Here is a 17,621-nt window from a genome sequence, read left to right as displayed (position 1 = left end):
GCTGGCGGCGGCCCACCGGCTGCGGGGGTTCAGTGTTTTGTAGGCTGTAAGGCAGCACGTCCCAGAAACAGCGGGGCTCGTCAGGCACATGTAACTTGTTTAAACTGTTTAAAGTTAAAACAAAAAAAAACTTTTTTTATTTGTTTGCAGGTTTCTGAAACGCGGTTTCTCTTTGGCTACGCAATGTAACTTTCAGTAGTCAGTGTTTTATGTTCCTTTTCCGGACGTTTGCTGGCTAAGTTATGTGTTTCTTCGGTTAAAAACCAGGGTTGGTCGAACTGCCCGGGCTCAGCTGGGCTTGATTGCCGTGTGCCCTTCTCGCAGGTGTGAGGCTTTTTACACACAGGAGATAATAAATCTTTTCAAGTGGGAGTAATTTCGTATTTTGGTAATTATGCTTTTTGCACAGTGCCCACACTACATCTGGAGCGTTGTTTGCATTTGAATTCTGCTTTATTAATAAATTGTTATACTTGAACTGCCCGGGCTCAGCTGGGCTTGATTGCCGTGTGCCCTTCTCGCAGGTGTGAGGCTTTTTACACACAGGAGATAATAAATCTTTTCAAGTGGGAGTAATTTCGTATTTTGGTAATTATGCTTTTTGCACAGTGCCCACACTACATCTGGAGCGTTGTTTGCATTTGAATTCTGCTTTATTAATAAATTGTTATACTTGAAATTAATTACAAATAGGGCAAAAATAGCCAATAGAAATATTTTTAGAGTCTTTGGATTACTAATTACGCTGCAAATTGTTTGTTACTTGAAGTACAGTCTGCTTTACATACATTTTAACAAACACTTTTTCTGTTACTGTGTGTTTTGTGTGAGACCACAGGCATCAGCCCAGTACCCCTCAGAGGGTTGACAGAGTCTGATTAGGAATCAGCAAGTCTGGATTCTTGTCCTGTGACAGACTTGTTCCCTTACGTCTGGGAAGCCTTACTCCCTTTCTGTGTACTGATTTACGCTATCTGTTAAAGAAAAAGGGCCCTCTCTTCTGCAAAGCGTCATTTACTTCCCTTGAGATATAAAAGCATTTAAGTAATTTCAGAAAAGTAAGCTCCTGTATCACAATTTTCACCCCCAAATTTCAGTCACCTTGGGCATAGGGGCAGTCAATGAAAAGAATTGACGAATCCTGGTATCTGATTCCTTTATCTTACTTCTGGTGGGAACTGTGGATAACACAGATTATAAAGAAGGTGGTTGTTGTCATAGTTCCTGGTTTTGGAAGATAAATGTAACCACGTTGGATTTAAAATGGGTTAAAATTGCAGATTCACTTACCTGCTCTTGAAAAGATGCGAGGAACAATGAAAATAGAAATTAATTCAAGCCTTTTTTCTCATTAAGGAAGAAACTGTAGGTCAATAAATAATTTTGTTTTGTTCTTGGAGTGTCCTTTGGAATAGAGATGTGTGGCCTTTTGTTTTAAATAAGCTGAAAGTGACTAATAGTTCTTTTTCCTTTGTTAATTAGTAAGTTTCAGGGAAAGATTTGGAGCAATTAGCTTGCATGAAATGTGCAAAACGGAATGAGAAAAACTACCTCTTTTGAAGCTTTTGTAAGGTTTATTCAGTGTTAAGGTGTGGTAAACATATGTATTGAACACTGTTTTGTGGAAAAAACAAAAATATGAGCGGTCATTTCTTTCTTATGGCTGAAAAACATCGTAGTGTTTTCTCCGTCTTTCAGGATCAAGCAGAACAGTTCTTTAGAAGTGGACACACAAATAACTGGGCAGTTTTGGTAAGTGTGATCCAGGTTGTTTTCTTCCAATAAAGTTGACAATTTTTCATCAGAAGCTGTAATTGCAACAGTCACAGAAGAAATCTGTTCAGTTGAAAGAAATGGAAAGATAAAGACTTGGAAATACATTTGAAATTGTGCCTGCAAATTTATTACACCATAATAAAATTTTCTTTTCAGTATGGCTGCATTTCAAGCACTCAAAACATCTAGCTACATGGCAGGATTAATAAAACAAAAGTTCTGACAGCATTAAAACAGTTAAATTACCATACTGCATGTTGAACAAAAGTGTAATCCTGATATCAGAGAAGTATATCTCTCTGACCGGAAAGGTACAATTTATTCTGATTTTTGTTCTTACTCAATCTGTTAACTTGTGATAACAGGCTTAGAATAAAATAAATTCAGGCAACATAATGTTTAGATCAACTGTTCTTATCCTAGTTATTTTTTTTTCTTTGCCATGAATCTTTTATTAGCTTTGAATCATGCTACACAATTGGTTCTTAATCACAATTCAGGTCTTAATGACTAAGTTGTTTCAGAACACTATTGTAATTACTCAGTGGCAGCTGTTTGTTTTCCAGATACTAAAATTGAGCAATATAAAAGGGCAGTTAACAGTAATTAATTGAATTAGAAGGAATAATTTCTATATTCTACGATGTACAAACTTGAAACTATTAAAACATCAAGTACTACTTCACTACTATTAACAAATAGGTGCTTTTATTAGTACCCATAAAAGACACAAAGAAAGTGGAAAATTAGTCCAAGGAGCTATACTTCCTATCCTCAACAGATTCTCTGCTGGTTATATTTTTTCAGTAGTTCATGATTAAGCTTTATAACAATTGCTACTAATTTTTTAAGCAGTAAAATAGGGAGGGTTTTACTGCTGTCAGGCACTTCAAGCCTGGGATCACACTGCAATCCCACCTCATCAGTCATTTGAATTAATATGCTGCAGTGTGAATAGCTATATTTAACGCACAGACACATTTTCCGCTGTGTTGTAAGGGAGGTAATGGAGGAAAGGGGGAGATGATCATGTCTTGAAATGCCACAGCTAGATTGGCCACAGTTTTCAGAGCTTGCAATCTTGCTGAAAGGCAAATGTTCTCATGGACTGATTCCCGTAGGCTTTTTTGAAATTCCTAACTGACGGGATGATCGAGACACAAGGGCATCCTTTCAGGCTGAATTTTTATTATTATTTAAGCTACTACTCATTTCTTTTTATGAAAAGGCTAGAGAAAAAGATGTTACATAGTGTAACTTGAAGATGTTTCTATTTAAACTAGAGCTGTACATTTAAAGCTGAAAAATTACATGCTTGTTTCTGCTTCTCTATTCTTATGGTTTTAAAGTCACCTCTTCTAAAATGCTGCTTCCTTTGTCTGTTTGAAAGACTTGTAAAAGGGAAGGAAATTTGTCTCCAAAGGAGAATTGCTGTCCTTGGTGTGGAACAAACCAAAAGTAGTGAACTGAAGTTAAACACGACGACAATGATAAGGCTAGTAAGGAACTACAGCAGATTGCCTCTGAAGGTTTTTGAAATCTCATTGGTTTGAGGTTTTTGAGGACAGATTAAATAATATCTGACCTAGGGAATAGGTCAAGTACAGGAATGGCTGATCCCCAACCCTTCACCTCTTAGAACAGTAGGACCTGAACTCCTTTGAGATTTTTGAGAATTTATTCAGATTTTGGTTAGAGCTCACTTAGCTCTTACTTTATTATATTTGACTCCTTAAATGCGAAAGTGCATTTTCCCTTGTGTGTGGCTTCTGCATGAATTCACTTACGTCTTTGTGCAAGAATGCTCCCAAAATGGGTTTGCTATTGAGATGAGAACTCTTTCTTTGATTTTTCTTCCATTTGATATGGAGAAAGCAAATGAAAAAATTTAGCTTATCCACTTACTATTGCTGAATTATTCCCTGAAGTGTCACTTTCTATACTTAGTTGGGCTTTATGACAATTTTTTCATGAGTCAGTATGTTAAGAAAATGGTTTTTTAACTTCTATTTTCAGTATTTGTTGCTTTGGTACAACAAAGGTTTATATAGCTTATAGCACGAGTTTCTTGGTGTTGCTGTGTTCTTTCTGATTTGCTACTAGTTTGTTGATACTCCTGTAATCACGGTCTTCTGATGCAATGTGCCAGGTCAATTTGTATCTTTTACACTATTTAATATGCTTTTTTTTTTCTTAAAAATTCAAGGTGTGTACGTCTCGATTCTGGTTTAATTATCGTCATGTGGCAAATACTCTTTCAGTATACAGAAGTGTCAAGAGACTGGGAATTCCTGATAGGTGAGGGAATCTTGGTGAATACAATTCCTTGCAAATGTGCTGTTAAAAGTTCTCTTGTTGTCTGAAGCAGTATAAAAATATATTTCTCTTCCCAGTTTAACTGGATGAAAGTAAAAAGGCAAGATGTGATCACATCAGCGTATTGAAAAGTGTGGCAATATTGTTCAAAAGGAAAAGCAACAAGTTATATAATAAAACTTCCAGTAGGAATAGGCTAATTAGATTAAAAACATGAGGAGCTATCTGGGCACTAAAATGTACCACTTAGTAAATTGGTGAAAGCATAATGTGAAAATTGATAAATGCATTCAGCAATGACAATACTACTCTGAGATACGGCTTTTGCTGTACTTTAATTTCCTTTCAGAGAGGAGATGTTAGCAACCCTAACTGTACTAAAATGTAAGACTTCCACATCTGCAACTACACTGAGAGTCTCTAAACTAAAGGCCCTGAACAAAGCAGCTCCTACGTATTGAAAGTAGGCTTGAAAAGTTTTGCATGTTTTTAGAAAAACCAGAAGCTTTGTCCGTCAAATTGTGCTTCTCTGGCGATAGCACAATGGTTAAAATAATATCCCTTCTTTGACAACAGGATTAGGAAGGTGAACAAACTGTTCTGAAGTGTCTTTTAGTTGTGTTCCTACTGGAAGTTCTAGGGGTATTGGCACAGTTCCATCCAGCTGTTTCGGAATGCAATTTATCTGTACCAGAACTCTGGAAGCGAATTTTAGGCACCAGCATCCATTGAATAATAGGCTATATGTATCCATAGGCTCCTATGGAAATCCTGGTGGTTCTGGTTTTTAATTTTAGTTTAGAGGACTGGTAGTTTCTCCAGCACGTCTGCCTAAAGAGGTATGGCCTGCTCCATCATTGGAAAATGCATATTATGCTGGATTAAATTTGTATGGCATTTTTTTGTCCCAAGTCCAAAACTGTAGTATCTGGAGTCCCCAGTTAGCTTCCACTCAACTGTGAATGCAGTGGCAGTATCATCCTGTTTCCTATGTTTACTTTTAAAAAGAAAAGAGTGACTTCTCGGTTTTTGAAAGAGGGTGTGTTGAAACCTAATTTTTGGAAGCATTTGGGGGCTATAAATCCAAGGGAACGTACTGCCTAAGCACTACAGGCTGAAAGCCACAGAAATATGGCTTTATTTTTTTGTACATCTCATTCAGGAGCATCTGTCTTCTTTCCTGTATAGTCTTTGAAGCATAGGCGCCCTAGGCACTACCTTAGAAATTCTTTTCACTAGTGCTACCCTTACCTGAGAACTTTAATCTTCTCTGCATCCATCCATCTTCACCATTAAGGTCAAAATAGGTGACAGTTTTAGAAATACTGCAAAAACTACAGCATGGCTGGAGATTTCTCATGTTCAGTTGCCTGATCCGTTTCTTATCCATACCCAAGGATCTGGAAATTAATCTCAAAAAGCCAGCAATGCTTTAGAGTAAGGTCAAGAATAATACATTGGAGAATACCGAGAGAGAGAGAATGCGCCTGTTTTTTCCCATTTGCAGCAATTTTTACATGGATTTGAGTGGGTTTCTCCCTTAGATAAACTTCTTCCTCTACCTGTTTTTCTTTCTTTGCTGCAAAACTTCATTCAAAATATTGGTAAGACTAAAAAAACAAATCACATCTTAAAAATAAACATTTATCATGATTCTTGGGTGTTTTTTTTTTTAAGAAGGGTTTGTGCATAGCCTCATTTTGAATGTAGCTGTGTCTAGTTGGTGGTTTAAATAGATTTGTCATCCAACAACAGAACTCATTAGGAAAATGATTTGTGGAGCAACTATAAGTTGCTCTGGTTTATTGACATGTGGGCACAATGCACCAATTCATAAAAGAAAAGTTTTGCTAAAATAAAACAAAGCCAGAATGTATCCAGAAATTCTTTTTGATTCCTGGAATCGTTATGCAGTATAAGTTTTACATCATGAAAATAGTATTAATATAATATATGGTTAAATTACTTTGGTTTAACAGCTAAGCTGCAAGTTAACACCTAGATTGTTTTGCTGCATGTATGAACCACGTGTACACAGTGGTTGTGTTTAACTGTGGGTTATTTCATACGCTTTTAAGAATGCCATACAGTATACAAACTTTGCATGTTTGTGTTCCCCTGTCTGTACTACTACTGTGCAGAACCTTTTACTGAGTGATGTGTGATTATTAATTCTTTTTTTTTAATGGACACATTGCTAGCAAAAATACAGTGCTAAACTGTAGGCCTAGTGATGGCTTAGCCTGGAATATTCCCTTCTGAGTGTAATACAAAAAATGGGTGTACACCTGACTATCTCAGTACATCTGCAAGGCATATATTCAACACTTGCTTCCACCTAATTCCCTTTTAATGATACTCTCTTATAAAAATAGTTTTGTACTGCTGTGCACGTATGGAGAAAAAAAGTCTTTAGTTCTCTTCTGTAGTTGTCCTCCTCTGGCTTCTGTCCTTGCAGCTTCATATTTATGCCAGCATTTTACTCCCAGTGAAATAATTTACTTTGATTATTTTTGAGGATTTACGCTGATGTTATTTTGGACAGCATTTCTCTCTCTTTCTCTTTTTTCTTTTTTTTTTTTTTTTCTTTTTTTCTTTTTTTCTTCCCCCCCCCCCCCCAGTGTGGAGTGTATCAGCACTTAATAAAGAATAACTTTACTCTTAAAATGCTCATGCAGACATATAGGTGAGTGATGACAAGCACAGCAATGGTGTTTAAATAGCAGGACACAGTTTAATTTATAACTGTGTCTCTGAAAGTCTGAATTAGCAGCATTATTTGCAGGAAACAGAGCTTTCCTTTTGAAAGCATTGTTTGGGAGAACAAAGATCACAGTCCAGGAGAAACTATATCCAAGACAGGGTTATCCAAGGAAAGAACTGACTTCACCTTTTTCCAGACATCTCTGGCACATTCTTCCTAGTGCTGACAGTCTCCAGTGACTACTTGTTATTTCATATTTTGACCCAAACCTGACCCTACCGGGTGAAATATAGATCTGTGGCTGCATGCAATTTGGAACAGCTTTATAATGTGCTGTTCCTTTTTTTCTTGGTACTGTGAAATGCTGTGTTGTTTTTTTTCTTGGTACTATGAAGAAGGCAAAATGTCTGGTGTCAGCCCACTTGTGTTCTTCAGAAAAATTCCATTAATGCAGATAATCATACAGTAGTGTAGCAGATGTAGTGTAGTGGTTTGAGAAATGTTCAGAAGCTCCTCAGTCTTAATTAAAAATTGTCACAATGTTTTTAATTCATCTGAGAGGGTGCAAACAGGCTGGTATTTCTTCCGTGGAGCTGCACGAAATGATTTAGTGCCCCATAAAAATCTCCAGATTTTTTATAAAGAGTTCTGCCAGCCTAGATCCAAGCAAGTCTATGTCATAAAGTTGCTAATGTCAGCTACTCTTGTGCTCATCTTTGGCCTAACTTAATCCTGTAGATAAATAACAGCTAGCTGCCTTTCCATGTGTGGTATCTTTATAATAGCGAGGATGTACCTAAGGAAATAGGGTATAACTAAGCAAAGTTTCACTTACAATTCCAGGAATCTTCTTAATGTTATAAGCTATTGTTGTAATCATGGGACAGTGTTGTTATAATTTTTGTTTGACTGTTATGTGAAAGTAGAATGGCTGAAATGTTTTTGTCTTATTTTCCATAGTCACATTGTCCTGATGCTAGCAGATGATATGGCATGTAATCCCAGAAATCCCAAACCAGCTACTGTGTTTAGTCATAAAAACATGGAGCTAAATGTCTATGGAGATGATGTGGAAGTGGATTACAGAAGCTATGAGGTGACTGCACTTTAATTAAATCATTGGGTCGTTGTTTTTAGTGTTGGTTTAAAGATTTATACATCATCTGTGAAGCCTGAGGAAGTCTTTCTATTCACATGACTGGTTTTGGGCTGGGCTTTTATTATCAACTGATAGGTTTAAAACCCACACCCCTCTCCCCTTTGATACTCGGTTCTGTATTTGAAATTTATTACACTAGAAACATGTTGTGTATTGGCTATTTTAAATAATGGAATCTCCACAGTTAAAAGAATATATGGAACTCCTTGTATGTGTTAGGAATACACACATATTACTGAAATTTCTCTTCTTTGGAAATGGCTGGTCCTGCAAACACTTAACACCACTGTGAAAGTTCTGGCGTGCAAGTGAAGTGTTTATTAGGGAGACTTACTGAAATTTCTAATCCGAAGCATATGCTTTTATCAAAATAAAACAAAAGCCATAACCTAATCATTACTGTAAAGTAATTACTATATAGAAATCTGCATTCTGTCACCTTTTCATTTTTGTGTAATATTCCTTCAAACAGACAGTGTCTTTATCAGTTGATCTTAAATTGGACATCAATTGCATGGTTTAATAGTGCTATGTAATCATTACTAAAGGTTTATAGGAGCATATTTAAGTATATAGTAGATGTTTTATTTCTCTGAAGCTCTGTATAAAGAAGTGAAGATACAATACTGAAACAGAGATCTGTTATTTTTATTATGTTTTTTCCTGAGTATGGATTTGTGGCTAGCGTTTGAGCTGTGTATGTCTGCATGAAGAGGAAGTGTGTTTTGTAGGATGTTTTTACAGTCACTGTCCAGATGGGTCTTGCCTGATCACTCCAAGACTTATGTAACCAAAATTGGTCTTGTTTTTCCTTTCCTGAGTTGCAGAGGGAATTTAAACTTTTATTTTTCCATGGTAACACATACTAATGTTGGAGCATTTTGTGAGTATAAAAATTCTGCAGCTTTGGCAGAATAAACCTGACAGGTTTTCAGATCAAAGAAAATGTATTTAGAAATTATTATGGCAGTAGACTTATTGGATATAATAAAGCAACAGGCTGATGTTAGTGGGATAAAGTAAAAGGTACCACATGACTGTGAACCTGCAGTAAAACCTTAAACAGAAAATGTCTGTTTGTGCAGTTTATACCATGCAGTATTACATCTGGTTAGATACACTGCATATTTTAGTGTTCCATTATTTAATTTATGTAACCCAGCCTAGAGTTGTTAATCAGTATTTTTCTCTTTAGAAAATTACTTTATGCTTCTGTTCATAGGTTACTGTCGAAAATTTCTTGCGTGTATTAACAGGAAGAATCCCACCAAGCACACCGCGATCGAAACGTCTTCTTTCTGATGACAGAAGCAATATTCTAATATATATGACAGGTAATTACAGGTTTATGTATACAATTTGTTGATGTTTGTTGTTCAGTTGGATGGGCCTGTTTGAAAGTGTGAAAACCCATCAAGAGTCCAAACAAACAAAAGCATCAACAAGAGGATTTTTTTTCTTTTTTTAGCATGTCATACTAATTAAGAAAAAACTTGTAAGGCAGTACTTAGCAAGTATAGTTTCCAGTTTAAATTATATATGTGTACTGTTCTTACTGTACTAATATTTTCTTTTGCTGAAGTCTGTTTGGAGAAGGAGAATTGTGTTTGCCTTTGTTTAGAAAGATGGTCAACCAGGCTGAGTATCTTCCTTTAACCTACATACTTGCTTAACTTCTGATTTTTCTGTCAGGCCATGGTGGAAATGGTTTCCTAAAATTTCAAGATTCTGAAGAAATCACAAATGTAGAACTTGCTGATGCCTTTGAACAAATGTGGCAGAAAAGAAGGTAAGAAAAAAGCATTATTTAGAGGTTAAATACTGTATTTCACAAACATGCCTGAAGTCTTACCGGTAGGCCTTGCTTACCTTCAGCAGTGATACTATCCGTTGTCCATAAAATTTGATGAAAGTTTACATTCAGAAAGCAGAGATTTAATTTTTGTTTTCAGCTTCCTGCGGTTACAGCTGCTCAAATGTACTGCTTTGACTAAACTTGCATCTTACAATCAATCAGTGTGAAGTCTTCTGTTCTTTGGGTTCCTAGCAGCTGTCCTGGTAACTAAAAAGCAAAGTATGTCTATGTTGTTTCAATTTAAAGAAGGATGGGTAAGGAGAATTTTATTTCTTTCAGGTATAATGAATTGCTGTTTATTATTGATACTTGTCAAGGAGCATCCATGTATGAACGATTTTATTCACCTAATATAATGGCCTTGGCTAGCAGCCAAGTTGGAGAAGATTCTTTATCAGTAAGTAGATTTTTGTGATCCTGAAGACAATTTTCAGAATACCTGAGTTAAAAGCACAGGTCCTATTGACTTTTAACTAAAAATTTCCCTTCTAATTGCTGAATGTGTAAGGTATTTAGTTACAAAGTGTGGCAAAAACTTGTTTTGGCAAAACTTGTAAGTGTACTTTTCCTGCTTGTTTTTGTGCGCTGTCCCAAAGAACAATGGATTTCTGTGCTTGCTGGCCAATTTATGCATTGCCTAAGATAGGAAGAAATTTTATGTGAAGTCTACCGAGAGATATGTTTGGGGAATATTCAATCTAGGACTTCTTACACTTGATATACAAAAAAATTACCCTCTACCTTTCACCTGCTGTAATTATATCCTAGCTGAATTACAGAAGGAGTGATAGGAGAGAGATCTTAGCCAGACCAAAACCAGCAGGTCAAGATTATCTGAATCCACACAGTGCTGTAAGATAAGCTGTCTCTTCCAGCCCTGTTTTCCAAGTCCTAAGAAGCTCAGGGCAGCCCACAAATCTGTACTGGACCATTAAGAAGAAGGGGTTTCCTGCTTTTTGGCAAACATGGCGATTACCAGGATATAGTCTAGAAAAACGAAGATAAACTATATTATTCAGCTTGTCAACAAGATGTTTCTTCACGGCTAGTCATTTTCTTTGCATAATTTGCCTAAGAACAAAAAAAATTACGCTTAGCTTGTGTAACATGCTATTACATTCTCTTGCCTTTCCTAAATACTGAGTTCTCTCCTGCAAATGCCCGATAACTGCTGTGTGTTGTTTTTAAGCATCAACCTGATCTTGGGATTGGCGTTCATCTTATGGACAGATACACATTCTATGTGCTAGAGTTCTTGGAAGAAATTCATCCAGCCAGTCAGACAAATATGAATGACCTAGTAAGTAGAATACTCAACATTGATGAATATGCTAATGACTTTAACAGTTTCAAAACTAATGTATTTTGTCCGTAGGGTTCTCCAAATGCTTTTTGTTCTCCTGCTGTTTCTCTCGGAAGCGAGTTTGGGAGGAGTGTCTTTTTGCCATTATTAAATGTAGTCGTAGTGTAACACTTGAAGTATTGTCCTCAGTGGGAAAGTGGTTTGCTGGCTACAGAAAAAATGAACCAGAATTAGCCAGATTTTTTTTTTATTCGTTGAAAAATAAATGAAGTATTCATTAAATATTCTTTTCAATAGAATGAAGTATTTGCACATGAAAAATGATAGTAGGAAGCTTCTCAAATCAGCTTAATGGATAGCAGACACTTTGCAGATGTGGAAAGGCAGCCATTGGTGTTGTTTTGCAAAGGTGATTAAAAAGTTAAAATTCTAACCGTGCACTCACAAATGCCTGCAGAGACTAACTTCTCTGTATATCTGCTTAGATTCCAGAGCAAGATATGTCCAAATCTATCACTGTTTGGAGTTAATTATATCTTAGGTAAATATTAATTGTAGCTTTCAGATGTGAGGCAGGAGGACAAAAAACCCCAACTAGATAACCTATGACAAAATTTATGAAAATGCCACAATAGCAGTTAGATGTATACACTGGTGAGATGACGTAAAAAGTAACCATATTTTATTTACTCTGTTAGCCCTTTATACCTGTTCCAGTACTAGTTTTATTGTAGTAATACATTATGCTTTGGTGCCTTGTAGCTGTAAATCCTGACGTGCTGTGTCAGTGATCTAAGAGCCACCACTTACAAAACACGTTGTCTTTGATTCATTTCTGTAAAAGGAGCAGCTGCTCAAAAGTTTTATGCCACCCTCTGTCTACAAAGGATGGTGTTAGCCTGGCTGCTAGATGTGTAGTAGAATTCACTCTAAACAGCCCACAGTTGACAGATTTTATGTTGATACAGGATTGAGTCACTGACTAAGATTCAAGATTGTTTTACTATCATGGGAATGAAATTCTGTCCTGTAATTTAATACCTTTTGATCATGGGATGCAGATAACTTTAAAATAAATCTTGTTAAAGAAGAATATGCAAGTCCTTTATTGATTAAGTGTTGTCCTCTAGAAAATAAACTGTGGTTTCTAATGTGTAAGACACCATCTGGGAAGTGGTATAACTAGTCTAGCCAGTTAGATATTAATCCAGTTGTTGTGAAAAGTACAGAAAGCCTGTTAGCTGGCCAAGTAGTTTACTTTTTGAGCTCTTTGCAGAAGATATCTAAACATTCTCCCTTGCATTTTTGTTTTTGCTTATATGCCAAATACTCAGGAAGAGCTGTGGGAAGTATCCCATACTGGTAAATTCCTTACATCATGTAAGTCATCTTATTATACATTGATCTGCTTATTGTTGCTTTGGGAAGGGAAGAGAATGGATCCAAATATATCACGATTTGTGATGATCATGTACTGAGTCATCATAAGCACGTATTTCAGCAAACGTAACCTCTTATTTCAAGTCGGTGCTTTTCAGGCCTTCATCTAAGAGTTCCAAAGTGACATATGGTTAGTCCATGGTAAGGTTATAAGCCCATTTATTTGCCAACAGTTACAGGGGATACTTTGGCACTGAAATGCACTGTTAGTGTTGTGCTCGTTTAAGAACAAAGACCTACTGCTTATCCAAGTCTGATTTTTTTTTTTAAATTAATGCTTTCCAAACTCAGGATAACAACATAAGTGGCTCACTAACTAGCTTTAAAATTATTAGCTAATGTTTAGTTGTTTGATCGCCTGATATGTCAAATATCTGCTCTTTCAGAAGTACTGTGTATTTGTTACGCCGCTTCTATCCCGTCACCTCTTTACTTTTTTCCAACCACTCTTAAAACAGCTTCTCTTCACATTCACCTAAGATTTGGATTTTCAAAGAATGAGACATCTTTTTTCATAATCCACTCCACCTACTCCCCACCTGCTCCATCTGTGTTGCTAAGGGATAGCATAATGCTGTGCAAATGACTGACTTGCAGTATGATCACAATTCGAAAAAAGTAAAGACTAAATTGAAATGTCACACATTTGAACTTTTAAAATAAGATGCAAATAAATTTCTAAATGAGATCTCATTTGTCATAAAATAGCTAAAAATGTTCTTAAGAAAAGTCAAGATAACAAAATTCCCATTTTGGGGAATTGTTTAGCTTTATTTGAATAGTATCTTATTTTAAAAAATCTGGAAAAATCGACATGAACAAATGTCTTTCGGTTAGCCAGCGTTTGCCTTTTCTTGTCAGAAGACCTCAGTTATTAGTGTTAGTCTGCTGTGGTGTAACTGCTTTGCAGTCTTTTTCTCACACTGGTGCTGGATAGGTAGATTTTTAATACTGAAGTCTTCTCAAGTGTCATTGTACATTTTTGTTCAAGATTCATCTCAACATCTTACGGTAGTAAATTGTTGTGGGACAGGTTAGAAATAGTTGGCTGCAGTATCAATTTCCCACTTTCAGTGCTGATGGAGTTGTTTTGGAACATTTATACTCTCTTGAGAGCTTGGAAGAGAGGCTTAATGGTATAACTGCAGCATAGATGTATGCATCAAATAGCAGGATTAAAACAAATTCTTAGCTTTTATAGCTTACTTCAGAGACTTAGTTTTTATGTTTGTGCCCTTAGTTGGAGCAGAGTTGAAGAAAATTGATTGCATTTTGGTGAAACAAACTTGAGAGAGTTTGTGTGCATTGACAAGTGGCTTTGTGTATGGGAAGCGTGATGCTGATGAGTCTAGTTCATTTTCACTTCACAGGGAGGATAACAGAAAGATTTGATCTGCCCCATCTCTTCTTCAGCAGCTGTGTGATACTCTGTGAACAAGAGAGTGTGGGAATCATTAAAAACCAGCTCAGTGGATATGTGTGCTTGTATGCTTCAGTTGAGGTAAAGGTGAAGTTGAGCTGATGTCTCCCTGGACCAGCAGCCTAATGCCATATGCTTAAAGGCTTAGACAAAAAAGACAAGGTATTAAAGAAAAACTGTAATGGAGCAGGAGGGAGGAATGTGGAGGTAGAATCTGTCCCCTATGAAGAAACGCCAGGTACATTGTTTCCTCTCTGGGAAACTTTTTAAATGTAGGGCTCTGTTGTCCTAAGAGAAGGAGCCACACAAGCCCATCCATTTTATGTCAGGCTGAGCACAGAATTTCTGCTGGCAAGTATGGACTGAAACTCACAGGTTTTCAGTCATTATCTGGGATAATTGAGGCTGCATCTGCATTGAGCTAATTAGGACCTGTGATTTTGTCCTAAGAGTGCAACCTTCTAAGAAGTGACATATGATGTAATTAGGTATATGAGCTCGAGATCCAGTGGCTGATGAACATGTTTTTTAAAATCACTTGGAGAAATTAAGATTAGAGAAGATGAGCACCCATGTGGAGAGCATCCTTCATAGTCCTGTACGTTAATCTGTTCTGTTAATTGTTCTTTGTTGCTGGAACATACAAGTACTCGCTGTTATTAGGTGGTCTGTGGGTTGCCCATGAGACAGTTGAATGGACAGCAACCTTTGCTCATGAAACTGTCCAGAGCACTGTAGAGCTAGTGCCTCTGTCTGGCAGGGATGTGTGTTTAGCTCCTGTGTGTAGTAGGGTGGTTTGTGAAGTGCCTTCTAATGATTGAGACATGAACTCAGCTTTCCAAGCTCATCAGGGAGGCTAGGGAGAGTGAGACCTTGGGCTGCATTTCATGGCACTTTAAGCTATGTATCGTTATTAATAAAAATACAAGCCAATTATTATTTATTATGTTACATTATATGCATTACAAGATCCCTTGGAATAAGGAATCTGTCCAGATGGGAAATATTAGAGACTTTTGTGGTGAGCGTGGTAGGACTTGTGCAAAAAGGCATTGTGTCCAAAATGCATTGGTTTTGCCTTGAATATCTGCTGGGTGCATAACAATCTTGTTATTTAATAGGCATGCTGTCTAGTCAGATACTCTGAATGCCACAACAAATCTGCCACTGTTATGTCTACTTATTTTCTGCAAATGTACCTTTATACAGAATTGAGTCCATTGAAAACAGTTTGTTAGTGCTGTTTTTGTCTTCCAGGTGTTGCAATGTGTGCTGGATATAGTGGATCTGATATGTAGGCAAAATATATAGATAAAATAAATAATAAGGTATATAGCTAATTTGTAGGTTTTACAGGATGTCTCTGTGAACTTAATGTACGTAAAACACCTTTGATATTTGAAGATCCTAATTCTGCATTAATTTGCAGGCTATAAACTAGAAATAAGAGATTTCTTCTTTTCAATCAAAATGTAAATTTTTACTTTTTTATGAAGCCTTTACTATTAGCTACTTATCAAGGCTTGTTTAATCTTGCCTGCCTCCCTTTGGAAAATACGAAGAATTTATACCCACTTCTGCTTTTTGGAAGGTTGTAGCAGCGTCTATATTCAGAAATACATTTGTGTGTTTAATCAGTTAGATGTAATTGATGGTTGGCTTTCACAGAAGCATTTCTAAACTCAAACGGCATAATTGTGAAATGCGTAATAGAAATGTTCATGCCTTTTAATGTTTTTGTTCAATCATTTTTTTCAGCTGTGGAGCTTGTACTGAAATTAGTGCAAGTTATGTGTGGCATTTATCTTTCTTTTTATAGCGATTTTATTTGGAAGGTGTATGTAGAGACTATTGATGAATGAGGGACAAGATATGATTGTCCATCTCGGTTTCCAGTTTCAGGTCTGTCCAAAAAGTTTGTGTGTTTCCACACCTGGGCACCGAACTGATCTCTTTCAGCGAGACCCGCAAAATGTTCTGATAACAGACTTCTTTGGCAGTGTGAGAAAGGTGGAAATTACGACAGAGAGAATTTCTTTGGACAATGACTTAGCTGGTTTTGAAAGCAAGTAAGTAGTCATTATTTAGACTTGATTTGTATAGTTGTGTAACTGTCACGGAACAGAAACAAAATAGTCATGTAACTGTCATGGAAAGAAGAACTCTGATTTCCTATCATTTCTTACAAAGAATCAGGGAGTTAGTATGGACCTGCTCCTACTGATAAAGTTGGGGTTTGTCAGCTGAAAACTTAGTTTAAAAACGCTCAGCCCTTTATTCAGTCTTGTAAATAAATACTGCTAAAGACCAAGGTGTGAATGTCAACAACAAAAAAATTAGTCTAAAATGTTCTTTCTTCCTTAACATTTTTTTCTTTAATGTGCAGAAACATTTTGTTACTGTAAATTCATGCTTGTAATAGTTTACTCCCTCAGATAAGCTCTGAGTATAAGGCATTGGTTAGTTGTTTCATAACAACTAGCTTTTTAATAAATGCTTTGTTTCTGTTCTGTGAATTCTCTGGCTTTTGACATTAACTGTCCTGGGAATTTCTGTTGCTGAGATGCAGCGATTCATTTGAATAAAATTGCTGGTGCAAGTTCATTGGTAGAAGTTGTAACGGGGCTTCCATTACTTTGTGGATGAAGAAACAATTATAAACTACTTTGTATTTTTGGTATTCTGTTGCCACCTATTGGGAACATGTAAAGGAAGATGTGCTTGTAGTGAAGAGTTTATTTAGCATTGTACTTCCATTTCTGTTGCATCTTTTATGTTTCACGATACTGTCCTCTGGGAGGGGAAAAAAAAAAGGATTGAAATAGTCTGCTATACCAGGGATGAAATATTTTTCAACCTATAAATTTATGTAAGTTATTGTCTACCTTGTTGTTTACTGTTACTCAAATCAAAGAACAAGTTAGTGGATAGCAGTTTTATTAATTTTAAGTAGTCGGGGAGGTTTAGACTGGACATTAGAAAGCATTTCTTTACCGAGAGGGTGGTCAAACACTGGAACAGGCTTCCTAGAGAGGTGGTTTATGCCCCAAGCCTGTCAGTGTTTGAGGCGCTTGTACAGTGCCCTTAACAACATGCTTTAATTTTTGGTCAGCCCTGAATTGGTCAGGCAGTTGGACTGATGATCATTGTAGGTTCCTTCCAACTGAAATAGTCGATTCTATTCTAAAGATAACAGTAACTTTGGTCCTTATAATTAAAAATATCCTACACGGTTTAGTGTATTTCATATTTTATTTTCATACTGTATTTTTATCTGTCATGCGCGTTAGTACTAACCATATATATCTTAAGCTAATTTTGCAACTCCTTAGTTTAGAATAGTATTTAGTGACACTAAATTTGTTTTCTCTGAAGAATAAAAAACCTTTTGGCAAATAACAGACATTTTGCCAGTCAAAAACCATGATGAAAACTTACCTATGTCGGTTTCTAATTTGTGGACAATTAAAAAGAGAAATAGGTTTTGGACAACTGTTCTGAAACAGGAAACGGCTGGTTGGGATTTTCAGTTTTTATTTTTGAGTTAGTTTGGTGCCAATATATGAGGTTTTTTTAGTTACCTGACACACTACTGAATTGGACACATGGAAGCAATGTTGAAAAATGGGCACTCATGCACAGAGAGGA

The 17,621-nt window shown here is 36.4% G+C and overlaps 1 protein-coding gene across 1 annotated transcript; it reads left to right on the top strand.

The window, feature by feature from the left end:
- Positions 1–1,638: 1,638 nt before the first annotated feature.
- PIGK (phosphatidylinositol glycan anchor biosynthesis, class K) lies at positions 1,639–16,042 on the top strand (the record flags this gene model as incomplete). Its single annotated transcript, XM_009584122.1, has 8 exons — positions 1,639–1,752; positions 3,983–4,074; positions 7,757–7,892; positions 9,178–9,289; positions 9,648–9,744; positions 10,090–10,207; positions 11,000–11,110; positions 15,870–16,042. Coding segments are annotated over exons 1-8 (953 nt in total), but the record flags the coding sequence as incomplete, so codon positions are not given.
- Between the last annotated feature and the right edge of the window lie 1,579 nt (positions 16,043–17,621).

The sequence above is a fragment of the Fulmarus glacialis genome, unplaced genomic scaffold, assembly GCF_000690835.1.
Source record: "Fulmarus glacialis isolate BGI_N327 unplaced genomic scaffold, ASM69083v1 scaffold11368, whole genome shotgun sequence".
NCBI lineage: Eukaryota > Metazoa > Chordata > Aves > Procellariiformes > Procellariidae > Fulmarus > Fulmarus glacialis.
The sequence above is the reverse complement of the archived record's forward strand: the minus strand, read 5'-3'. Positions and strand labels throughout refer to the sequence as shown.